The 13,189-nt window shown below is 36.5% G+C and overlaps 1 protein-coding gene across 4 annotated transcripts in view; it reads right to left on the bottom strand.

The window, feature by feature from the left end:
* Positions 1–13,189, bottom strand: part of DNAJC13 (DnaJ heat shock protein family (Hsp40) member C13) — a 152,232-nt gene that overhangs the window by 26,606 nt on the left and 112,437 nt on the right. For all 4 annotated transcript variants that reach the window (XM_055569685.1, XM_055569684.1, XM_055569686.1 and 1 more), the window contains exons 40-44: positions 12,015–12,194; positions 6,550–6,717; positions 5,436–5,549; positions 3,907–4,023; positions 2,611–2,788 (exon numbers count right to left, since the gene is read on the bottom strand). In XM_055569685.1, coding sequence (XP_055425660.1) covers positions 2,611–2,788; positions 3,907–4,023; positions 5,436–5,549; positions 6,550–6,717; positions 12,015–12,194 — 757 coding nt within the window. The remainder of the gene's footprint in view (positions 1–2,610; positions 2,789–3,906; positions 4,024–5,435; positions 5,550–6,549; positions 6,718–12,014; positions 12,195–13,189) is intronic.

Raw genomic sequence — 13,189 nt, forward strand, 5'->3', positions numbered from 1 at the left:
CTACTTTATCCAGCCTAGCATTTCATATGATGTACTCTGCATATAAGTTAAAAAAGCAGGGTGACAATATACAGCCTTGACGTACTTCTTTCCCAATTTGGAACCAATCTATTGTTTCATGTCCAGTTCTAACTGTTGCTTCTTGACTTGAATACAGGTTCCTCAGGAGGCAGGTAAGTTGGTATGGTATTCCCATCTCTTTAAGAATTTTCCACAGTTTGTTGTGATCCACACAGTCAAAGGCTTTGGCATAGTCAATAAAGCAGAAGTAGATGTTGTTTTGGAATTCCCTTTCTTTTTCTATGATCCAATGGATGTTGGCAATTTGATTTCTGGTTCCTCTGCCTTTTCTAAATCCAGCTTGAACATCTGGAAATTCTCGGTTCATGTACTGTCAAGCCTCACTTGGAGAATTTTGAGTGTAACTTTACTAGCATGTGAGATGAGTGCAACTGTGTGGTAGTTTGAACATTCTTTGGCATTGCCTTTCTTTTATACTGGAATGAAATCTGACCTTTTCCACTTCTGTGGCCACTGCTGAGTTTTCCAAATTTGTTAACATATTGAGTGCATGCAGCATTTTAACAGCATCATCATTTAGGATTTGAAATAGCTGGAATTCCATCACCTCCACTAGCTTTGTAGTGATGCTTCCTAACACCCACTTGACCTTGCACTCCAGGATGTCTGGCTCTAAGTGAGTGATCACATCATTATGGTTATCTGGGCCATTAAGATCTTTTTTTGTATAGTTCTTCTGTGTATTCTTGCCACCTCTTCTTAATATCTTCTGCTTCTGTCCTTACTGTGCCCATCTTTGCATGAAATGTTCCCTTGGTATCTCTAATTTTCTTGAAGAGATCTCTAGTCTTTCCCATTCTATTGTTTTCCTCTATTTCTTTGCATTGATTGCTGAGGAAGGCTTTCTTATCTCTCCCTGATATTCTATGGAACTCTGCATTCAGATGCTTGTATCTTTCCTTTTCTCCTTTGCCTTTAGCGTCTCTTCTTTTCTCAGCTATTTGTCAGGCCTCCTCAGACAACCATTTTGCCTTCTTGCTTTTCTTTTCCTTGGGGATGGTTTTCTTCACTGCCTCCTGTACAATGTCACAAACCTCCATCCATAGTTCTTCACGCACTCTGTCTATCAGATCTAATCCCATGAATGGATTTGTCACCACTGGATATAATTGTAAGGGATTTGATTTAGGTCACACTGAATGGCCTAGCGGTTTTCCTTACTTTCTTCAATTTAAGTCTAAATTTGGCAATAAAGAGTTCAAGATCTGAGCAACAGTCAGCTCCTGGTCATGTTTTTGCTGACTGCAGAGAGCTTCACCATCTTTGGCTGCAAAGAATATACTCAATCTGATTTTGGTATTGACCATCTGGTGATGTCCATGAGTAGAGTTATCTCTTGAGTTGTTGGAAGAGTGTGTTTGCTACAAACGGTGTGTTCTCTTCACAAAACTCTGTTAGAATTTGCCCTGCTTCGTTTTCTCCTCCAAAGCCAAACAAACTTGCCTGTTACTCCAGGTAACCCTTGACTTCCAACTTTTGCATTCCATTCCCCTGTGATGAAAAGGACATCATTTTTGGGTGTTCTAGAAGGTCTTGGAGGTCTTCAGAGAAACGTTCAAGTTCAGCTTTTTCAGCATTAGTGACTGGGGCACAGACTTGAATTACTATGATACTGAACAGTTTGCCTTGGAAATGAACAGAGATCTTTCTGTTGTTTTTGAGACTGCACCCCAATACTGCATTTTGGACTCTCTTGTTGACTATGAGGGCAACTCCATTTCTTCTAAGGGATTCTTGCTCACAGTAGTAGATATAATCATCATCTAAATTACATTCACCCATTCTGCTCCATTTTAGTTCACTGATTCTTAAAATGTTGATGTTCACTCTTGCCATTCCCTGTTTGACCACTTCCAATTAACCTTGATTCATGGACCTAACATTCCAGGTTTCTAAGTAATATTGTTATTTACTGCATTGGACTTTACTTTCATCACCAGACATATCCAAAAATGGGTGCTGTTTTCCCTTTGGCTCATCCTTTTCATTCTTTCTGGATCTATTTCTCTGCTCTTCCCCAGTAGCATACTGGACACCTACTATCCTGGGGAGTTCATCTTTAAGTGTCACATCTTTTTACCTTTTCATAGCGTTCATGGAATTCTCCAGCCAGGAATACTGAAGTGGTTTGCCATTCCCTTCTCCAGTGGACCATGTTTTATCAGAACTCAATTATCAAGCACAAAAACTTTCATTGTAAGGACAGTGGTGGAAAAATTAGATAACCTCATCAATAACTCTAACATAAGCACTTACACCTTGTATGTCAATTTATGTCATCAATGTGATGTTTTACACTATCAAGTTATTCTGCCTTTTCAACTTATTGAAACTCATTTGCTCTTAGAGATATGAATTCTAAGCATGATGACTGACCTCTCTTTCCAGCCTATTATTTAGAGGTAAAAATATTATGGGGTCAATAACCAAGCATAATTTTCCTAGAGTTTTCCTGGTAAAATTGAGAACTGGTATTTTTAGGGCTCTTCTATTTTAAGGATCTTATTTGTCAAGGGTACAATCACATACCTGGATTATATTTTATAACATTTCTCAGAGCCTCCAAAGCCATTTCAACTCTTGGCAAGCGGTCTCCATGTTGCTCTGACTCCACTTTTGCAGCATGAGTGATGGCCATGAAGGTGTGGAGGTACTGGGCCTGGGAGCCTATATAATCCAAGAGACTTGCAGCAAATGCTTTTGGAACCTAAATCAAATAGAAAAATATTTAAAAACATGTGTGTCCTTATAAATAACCTATAACAAAGACTTCACAGAAAAAGCAACAATAAAACATTTCAAGTCATGGAAGTGATTAAATTACACAGACACAAGAAAATACCTACGCATTAAATGAGAACTGAGGAGAAAAGGGATAAAACTTAACAGCATTAGAAAGTGTTTATCACTGTTGGCCCAAATCCATCAGAAATCTGATTTACTCCCATTGGTAATATAATATAACAACTCTGAAATAAGAGTATGCCCCTACTTTACCGAGATAATTGATAGTATGATATGTAACTTCTATAAATTGGTTGCATTTTTCATTTAAAAATTATATATATTAGATTATAAATTCAAAAAGAAGGTTTCAAAGAGACTTCACAAATCACTAAACTCATTCTTCTTAGCAGCTATTTTTATATATTATTCTGTGATAAATAACATACATCACAGTTTAGTAAATTCCTTTTTCCAAGAGCAAACTCTAAAACAAAGCCTCACTTCTTTCTTCCTTACAAACCAATCAACCACCATATCTTTATCACCCCCTCCAAAAAAACTATAACAAAACTTTCCTATGTGATGCCCAAGAACTAAGGAAAGAAAAGATTATTTGCTTCTGGAATTGATTAGGGGTCATCACAAGAAATGACCTGATGTGACCCAGTCATCTTCTAAAAATTCTCTTTGCTCTCCCCTTCTATTTTCTTAATTTTAAAAACTGGCCAGAGATAGACTACTGAATGGTGGTCTGATATTTAACATGATAGAGTGAGTATGTAAAAGGCCTTCCAGTTCCACAAGAGACTGCAGAGCTGCAGGCATATATACAGGATACAGTGGAGTAGCATTATGCATAAAATATAAGAAATAGCTGGGAAAGGAATAAATTCTTATTCATGAATCCATTAAATTCCCCAACATTCAAAACAAAAAGTCTCGTAAGTTATCAATGGTCACCCTATCACATACCCAAGTTAGTATAAAATATTTGGCAAAAAACAGATATTATTTCAATATATACAGTGTGAGTAAACCAGTAGCTTTTAATAACAAATGATCAAAAGTTACAGACAAAATCACAAGTAGAGAGCTTACCTCAAGTGGGAAAGTAGGGACTTCATTATAGACCCTAACAAAAATCTCTCCTACGATAAGTTCTTTGGCATGATCACTGTAGACAAATTCTGATCCATAAGTTTTGTCACAGTCACCCTTTAAAAAAAAGAAAACTAATTGTTAGATATAAATCAGAATCATTAGTGTGTAGTTTATAAATCTATCCATATTCAGTTTAATAACTTATCAGAAAAGTAACTTCAAAGATCCATTCATTTTTCCATAGGAGAAGAATGTGGTGGGATACACATCACAGCACTTAATGCAATTTTAACATTTATAATTAGTAAAATGGACTCTGGAAAAGGTATGCGTGCGTGAACGTGTGTTAGTCACTTAGTCATGTCCGACTCTTGGTGACCCTTTGTAGTGTAACCCGCCAGGCTCTTCTGTCCATGGGATTTTTTCAGGCAAAAATACTGGAATGGGCTGCCATTTCCTTCTCCAGGGGATTATTCTAACCCAGGGATCAAACGTGTATCTCCTGTATTGCAGGCAGATTCTTTACCTGCTAAGCCATCAGGGAAGCCCCTAAGAGAGTTATGTTATTTATAGGCAGAGAGTTATATTATTTTTTAGACAAAAATTGAAACTCATTTTAAAATTTCAAAAGATCACTGAGGTCAGCCAACGGAGTATCTTAGACCTAGTGTTTATGCGAGTATGACACGTGGCTCTCCTCTCAGCAGACATTGGGCCTGGTCAGATATAGGGTGATAGAATTAAGAGATGAACATGTCTGAACTGGTTTTAAAAAGTAAAACATTAAGTGATAAAGTGCAGGAAAACAGGGTCTCTGAATTAAAAAAGTAAGGTAATATATCAGTTGATTTCTATTTAAGGACAAAGAAAAAGATAGGAAAACAGGAAAGGAACTGGGAAAAAAATAGCCCCAAGAAGATTGAAATTACATAAAATTTAGGTTGGACTGAAATAATATGTAAAAGTGTACAATAAATTGTAAAGAAAAGTGAATGCTCCTCTGTCCATGGGATTCTCCAGGCAAGAATACTGGAGTGCATCACCATTTCCCTCTCCAGGGGATCTTCCCGACACAGGACTCGAACCTGGGTCTCCTGTACTGCAGGCAGATTCTTTACCAACTGAGCTAGGAGGGAAGCAGGAATAAACTGTAAAGGGCTAAACAAAGAAAGAATGATATTCTCTCTCTTCTGGTAAAAAAACAGATGATATGTAGAAATCTGAGACTGGTTCTTCCTAGCTCTGCAATTCTCAAAACTTCTATCAATGAAGAGCTCTGAGTGACTCTCATGAAATGAGTGGTAAGCCAAATTTTGCATAATCCAGGACACTCAGTGATGGTTACTCTTTAATGAAGTCCAAACTCACAAACATAAATGTCTTCTAAATCATCAAGATTCAACTGTCTAGTTATGTATTATCCAGGCCAACTCCTTATCTCCCATTCTACTCTCTGTCTTGATTTTTTCATGACTTACTACCTTCTCCACTGGAAGGTGGGAGGATGCAAGAAATTATTAACTTACTTTTTTAATCATGCTTTCCTGTTGAGATTCAAGAAATTCAAGTAGTTCTGCTCTTGTAGAATTGTTCCATATCAAATAGGGGCTCTCTGTGTTACTGTTAAGCATCTTCAAAATCTAGAAGACAGAATGTTACTGTTTTATAATATTTAGGAAAAATACTGAAGTTATCATTCATTTAAATTGTCTATGACTCACCAAGCTCTGTAACAGGAACCTTAAGTACAATGGGCTTGAATAATTTTAACAAGTTTGAAAATATAATGTTTACCATACTGCAGCTGAAAAAAATCAAGACTTCTCTGAGAAAGATCAAATTATTTATTCCAGGTCTCACAACATTTAAGTGGTGAAACTGGAATTCAAATTTGAGTCTGTTTTCACATCTCATTCTTAATATTTGCTCTGCTTTGGTGAAAATCACACACGATATTTTATTAAAGCATTTTATAAACAGTAAATATAAGCTTAAAAAGAATACCACACGACTTTTTATTTGAAAACAAAATCTAAGTCTTTATGAAGCATACTCCTAAAAAGGGAAGTAGAATTTATGGGCAGAGATTCAGTTCCAGTTTTCTCAGCCAAACCCTGATTCAAGGCTGCATTAAGTAGTTCTGCAGACATAAGCTTATGCCTGCTTAGCCATCTAGAGTGCTTTCCCTTTGTGTCACTCTACTCAATTTAAGTGTACCCATACACACTTAACTCTCCTTTAAATGTTTTTTTGTGGGGACAGAGAGTGGGGGTGCGTGTCTCATGGCTTGCAGGATCTTATTTCCTCAACCAGGGACTGAATCCAGGCCCTTGACTTGAATCCAAATCCTAACAACTGGACCATCAGGGAATTCCCAAAGTGTTTTAATAAGAAGTTTTTACACTTTACATTTTCTGAGCTTTGTGCTTGGAGGAAAAAAGGGAGTTATTATCCCCAGACATACAGAGCTGCTATCATCAGCACCGAGACACAATAACCAAATTTCTTAGTTGAGAGAACAAGCGTGTGAGCATTTTCAATTTTTAGGTTTCTGAGAGCAATCAACATTGTTATATTCCTCTATTATGTAAAGGATCTTGCAATATTTATCAAAACCCAGGCTAGCTCTGAAGCACATACCTCAGAAGCACTAATCACAGCAAGTTTTCTAGCAACATAGGGGGTCAGCATGCCAGCTAAACTTTTCCTTATGGTTGGATTTTCTGGTGTTGCTTGTTCTTCAGGCAGATAACCTCCAAGGCGACTTAGAGCTCGGACACTCAGTTTGGCAAGGCTGTTGGCTACTTCCTGTTGCAAAAAAATTAACACATTTATTAAAATAGATCTCTTACCAGGCAATAGTACATTTATGGAATCAAAACAGCATGGAACATATTAAGGAAGAGAAGGCAAAGAAAAAGAAACAAAAAAGGTACTGAAGTCCCCAACACTAATGTCAAGAGTTTATGAAAAGTAAAAGTCAAGAGAATTCAGTACCACCAAACCAGCTTGAAAACAAATGTTAAAGGGACTTATATAGTTAGGAAATACAAAAGAAGAAAAAGATCTAAAACAAACAAACAAACAAAAAACCCAAACAATTAAGAAAATGGCTGCTGCTGCTAAGTCGCTTCAGTCGTGTCCAACTCTGTGCGACCCCATAGACGGCAGCCCACCAGGCTCTGCCGTCCCTGGGATTCTTCAGGCAAGAACACTGGAGTGGGTTGCCATTTCCTTCTCCAATACATGAAGTGAAAAGTGAAAGGGAAGTCACTCAGTCGTGTTCGACTCTTAGCGACCCCACGGACTGTAGCCTACCAGGCTCCTCCTCCGTCCGTGGGATTTTCCAGGCAAGAGTACTGGAGTGGGGTGCCATTGCCTTCTCCAAGAAAATGGCTATAGGATCATATATATCAATAATTATCTTAAAAATAAATGGATTAAATGCTGCAACCAAAAGACACAGACAGCTGAATGGATACAAAAACAAGACCCATATATATGCTGTCTAGAAGAAATCCACTTCAGATCTAAAGATACATATAATGACTGAAACTGAGAGGGTGGAAAAATATATTCCATGCCAATGTAAACCAAAAGAAAGCTGGAGTAGCAATCCTCATATTAGACTAAGTAGACCTTAAAATAAAGAATATTACAAGAGATAAGAACACTACCTAATGATCAAGGAATCAGTACAAGAGGAAGACATAACAATTGCAAACATCTATACAACCAACATAGGAGCACCTCAGCACATAAAACAAACACTAACAGACATAAAAGGAGAAACTGACAGTAACATAATAATAGGAGACGACTTTAACACCCCACTTACACCAATGGACAGATCATGAAAACAGAAAATGAATAAGGAAACACAAGTCTTAAATGACACATTAGACAAGATGGATCTCATTGGTATCTTCAGGACATTCCATCCAAATACAGAAGAATACACCTCCTTCTCAAGTGCACATGGAACATTCCATTCTCCAGGATACACCACATCTTGGGTCATAAATCTAACCTCAGTAAATTTAAGAAAATTAAAATTGTGTCAAGCATCTTCTCTGACCACAATGCTATGAGACGAGACATCAATTACAAGAAAAAAAATGTAAAAAACACAAACATACGGAGATTAAACAATACATTTCTAAATAACAAACTGGCTACTGAAGAAATCAAAAGGCAAATCAAAAAATTCCTAAAAACAAATGACAAGGAAAACACAACTCAAAATCTATGGGATGCAGCAAAAGCAGCTCTAAGAGGGACGTTTATAGCAATAAAATCCTACCTCAAGGAACAAGAAAAAAATCAGACAACCTAACTTTACATCTAAAACAACTGGAAAAAGAATTTAAAAAACCCCAAAATTAGCAGAAGGAAAGAAATCATAAAGATCAGAGCAGAAATAAATGAAAAAGAAATGAAAGAAACAATAGTAAAGATTAATAAAACTAAAAGATGGTTCTTTGAGAAGATAAACAAAATTGACAAACCTTTAGCCAGACTCAAGAAAAAAAGAGAAGAGTCAAATCAACAAAATTAGAAATGAAAAAGGAGAGGTTACAACAGACAGTGCAGACATTTAAAGGATTATAAGACTATTATGAACAACTATATGGCAATAAAATGGATAAACTGCAAGAAATGGACAGATTCTTAGAAAAGTTCAATATTCTAAGACTGAACCAGGAAGAAATAGAAATTATGAAAAACCCAATTATAAGCAATGAAATAAAAACTGATCAATAATCTCCCAAAAAACAAAAGCCCAGGATCAGATGGCTTCACAAGTGAATTCTATCAAACATTTAGAGAAGAGCTAATGCCTATCCTTCTAAAAGTTCTTCAAAAAGTTGCAGAGGAAGAAACACTTCCAAACCCATTCTATGAGGCCACCAACACCCTGATACCAAAACCAGACAAAGACAACACACAAAAAAGAAAGCTACAGGCCAGTATCACTGATAAACATAGATGTTAAAATCCTCAACAAAATTCTAGCAAACAGATTTCAACAACACATTAAAAACCTAACACACCATGATAAAGTTGAGTTTATTCCAGGGATGGAAGGAATCTTCAATATAGGCAAATCAATCAATGTGATACACCATATAAACCAACTGAAAGATAAACATATGATAATTTCAATAGATGTGGAAAAAGCCTTTGACAAAATTCAGCATGCTTTTATGATTGAAACTCTTCAAAAAATGGGCACAAAAGGAACCTACCTCAACATAGTAAAGGCCATATATGATAAGCCCACAACAAACATTATTTGCAATGGTGAAAAACTGCAACCATTCTCCCTAAGATCAGGAATAAGACAAGGGTGTCCACTCTTACCCCTAGGATTTAACATAGCTTTGGAAGTCCTAGCTACAGAAATCAGAGAAGAAAAAGAAATAAAAGGAATCCAGATTGGAAAAGAAAAGTAAAGCTCTCACTGTTTGCAGATGACATGATACTGTACACAGAAAACCTTAAAGATACTATCAGAAAATTACTAGAGCTAATCAGTGAATTTAGCAAAGTCACAGGACAGAAAATCAATACACAGAAATCACTTGCATTCCTATATACTAACAATGAAAAATCAGAAAGAGAAATTAAGGAATCAACCCCATTCATGATTGCAACTAAAAGAATAAAATATTTAGGAATACAACTAGCTAAGGAGACAAAAAAACTGCATACAGAAAACTATAAGACACTGATGAAAGAAATCAAAGATGACATAAACAGATGGAGAGATATTCTATGTTACTAGGGTGGAGGAATCAACATTGTGAAAATGACTTATACTACCAAACACAATCTACAGATTCAATGCGATCCCTATCAAATTACCAATGGCATTTTTCATAGAACTAGAACAAAAAAAATCTCACAATTCATATGGAAACACAAAAGACCCCGAACAGCCAAAGCAGTCTTGAGAAGGAAGAACGGAGCTGAAGGAATCAACCTTCCTGACTTCAGACTATTCTACAAAGCCAGAGTCGTCAAAAAAGTATGACACTGGCACAAAAACAGAAATATAGACCAATGGAACAAGAAAGAAAGCCCAGAAATAAACCCACATACATATGGGTACCTTATTTTTGACAAAGGAGTCTAGAATATACACAGGGGAAAGATAGCCTCTTCAATAATTGGTTCTGGGAAAACTGGACAGCTGCATGTAAAAAAATGAAATTAGAACACTTTCCTAATACCGTACACAAAGATAAACTCAAATGGATTAAAGACCTAAATGTAAGACCAGAAACTATAAAACTCTTAGAGGAAAACATAGCCACAACACTGATGTAAATCAAAGCAAGATCCTCTATAAGCCCTGTCCTAGAGAAATAAAAACAAAAACAAACAAGTGGGACCTGATTAAACTTAAAAGCTTTTGCACAGCAAAGGAAACTATAAACAAGGTGAAAACACAGGGCTCAGAATGGGAGAAAATAATAGCAAATTAAACAACGGACAAAGGATTAATTTCCAAAATATAGAAGCAGCTCGTATAACTCAAGGCCTGAAAAAAAACAACCCAATCAAAAAGCAGGAGAAAAGACCTAAACAGAAATTTCTCCAAAGAAGACATACAGATGGCTAACAAATACATGAAAAGATGCTCAACACTGCTCATCATTAGAGAAGTGCAAATCAAAACTACAATGAGATATCACCTCACATTGGTCAGAAAGGCCATCATCAGCTAGAGAAGGTGTGGAGAAAAGGGAATGCTCTTGTGCTGTTGGAAGGAATGTAAATTGATACAGCCACTATGGAAGATGGTATGGAGATTCCTTAAAAAACTAGGAATAAAACCACCATATGACTCAGCAATCCCACTCCTAGGCATATACCCTGAGGAAACCAAAACTGCAAAAGACACATGTACCCCCATGTTCATTGCAGCACTATTTACAATAGCTAGAGCATGGAAGCAACCTAGATGTCCATCGACAGATAAATGGATAAAGAAGTTATGTACATATACACAATGGAATATTACTCAGCCATAAAAAGGAATACATTTGAGTCAGTTCTAATGAGGTAGATGAACCTATAGCCTATTATACAGAGTGAAGTAAGTCAGAAAGAGAAAGATAAATACCATATACTAACGCAAATATAAGGAATTTTAAAAGATCGTACCAAAGAATTTATTTGCAGGGCAGTAGTGAAGAAACAGACATAAAGAACAGACTTACAGACACTGAAAGAGGGCAGGAGAGGGTGAGATGTATGGAGAGAGTAACATGGAAACTTACATTACCATATGTAAAATAGATAGCTAATGGGAATTTGCTGTATGTCTCAGGCAACTCAAACAAGAGCTCTATACCAACCTAGGGGGTAGGGTGGGGAGGGAGATAGGAGAGAGGTTCAAGAGGGAGGGGACGTATGTATACCTATGGCTGATTCATGCTGATGTCTGACAGAAAATAACAAAATTCTGTAAAGCAATTATCCTTCAATTAAAAAATAAAGAATTTAAAATAAAAAAATGATTAAAAAAAAGTTCATGCATTACAACTTATTCTTCTATTTATATGAAAGACAATCAGGATCTATGTAGTCATCGATATCCAATATAGTAACTTGTTGATAACTGGAAGAAGCACCCTGGGGGATAGGATGGGGAACAAGAGATGATTAAGTAGATCTGATCACTAGAGGCACGTATTCACAATATGAATAATGAATAAGAAAGGAGTGACAGAAAAAATACCTGTAAGTTAAAAAAAAAATCTGTAAAAAAACAATCAGGTAAGTTCTCAGGTGTTTAGGCAAATAAGCCTCAACAGCACTGTTATCACTTCCCTGTGATATACAACCATAATTCTGCAATCATAAAGGTGATTCTCAGTAATCAAGATTAAGTTATGCCCAGTATATGCTATTGCAAATTCCATGGTCTTGAAAACTTCTGGGATAAGTGGTTACAATAAAAAGATTTGGGGCTTAAAGAACAATAATCTTGAAAAATGGTTTATGCCTTGAGGGCTCTGGATAGCTAGGGCTTTGCTTTTGCAGTAATCTACAGTTTGGGTTCAAATTCAGTGTTAAAGTAATGTTCACATTACCTGCTGGTTTGTTTCTTCACTTTTCTGAATACCACTCTCTTCCAGGGTGTAGTCATAATTAAACAGATAACCAAGCAGATGCCACAAAATTCCAGCTTGTAATAGGTGTGTCTGTAACCAGAAATCCACAGCCAAAGAGCTGACACATTCTACCCCAAGGGCAGCCACTCTTGGAATACTCTGAGAATAAAAATAATGGAATTAAAAAAAAAAATAATGGATTTTTTAAAAAAGCTCCCAAGAGAAACAGACTGTGAATGTAGGAGAAGCTACTTAACTATCTTATTGTATGTGTGTTTACCTCCTCTTACATTTTCTATTCTGGTTTATATCTGAGTCCTGTATCATTTAAAGCCTAAAATTAAAGTAACCATGTGACAAGACAAAGAATTACTATTTTAAAAAATTAATTTGAAAACTGAAGCATGGTTGTTTACAATATTGTGTTAGTTTCAGGTATACAACACAGAGATTCATTTTTTTTGGAGATTATATTCCATTATAGGTTAATACAAGATATTGGGTATAAGTCTTTGCGTTATACAATTGGATAACAAATCCTTCCTATTTTATGAATGGAAGTGAAAGTCACTCAGTCATGTCTGACTCTTGGCGACCCCATGGACTATACAGTCCATGGAATTCTCCAGGCCAGAACACTGGAGTGGGTAGCATTTCCCTTCTTCAGGGGATTTTCCCAATCTAGGGATAGAACCCAGGTCTTTTACATTGTAGGCGGGTTCTTTACCAGCTGAGCCATAAGGGAAGCCCAAGAATACTGGAGTGGGTAGCCTAAGCCTTCTCCAGAGGATCTTCCCGACCTAGGAATCAAACCAGGGTCTCCTGCACTGTAGGCAGATTCTTTACCAACTGAGCTATCAGGGAAGCCAATTTTATATATAGCAGTTTGTATTTGTTAATCCCATTTTCCTCATTTGTTCCTCCTCGCCTCCCTCTTCCTTTTCTTTTTGGTGACCGTAAGTTTGTTTTCTATGTCTGTGAGACTGTTTCTATTTTGTATATATGTTCATTTGTATTATTTTTTAGATTCCACATGTAAGTGATATCATACAGTGCTTGTCTTTGTCTGACTTGTTACACTAAGCATAATATTCTCTAGGTCATTCACACTGCTGCAAATGGCAATATTTCATTCTTTTTTTATGGCTCAATAC

This window comes from Bubalus kerabau, chromosome 2 (genome assembly GCF_029407905.1).
Source record: "Bubalus kerabau isolate K-KA32 ecotype Philippines breed swamp buffalo chromosome 2, PCC_UOA_SB_1v2, whole genome shotgun sequence".
Classification (NCBI taxonomy): Eukaryota; Metazoa; Chordata; class Mammalia; order Artiodactyla; family Bovidae; genus Bubalus; species Bubalus kerabau.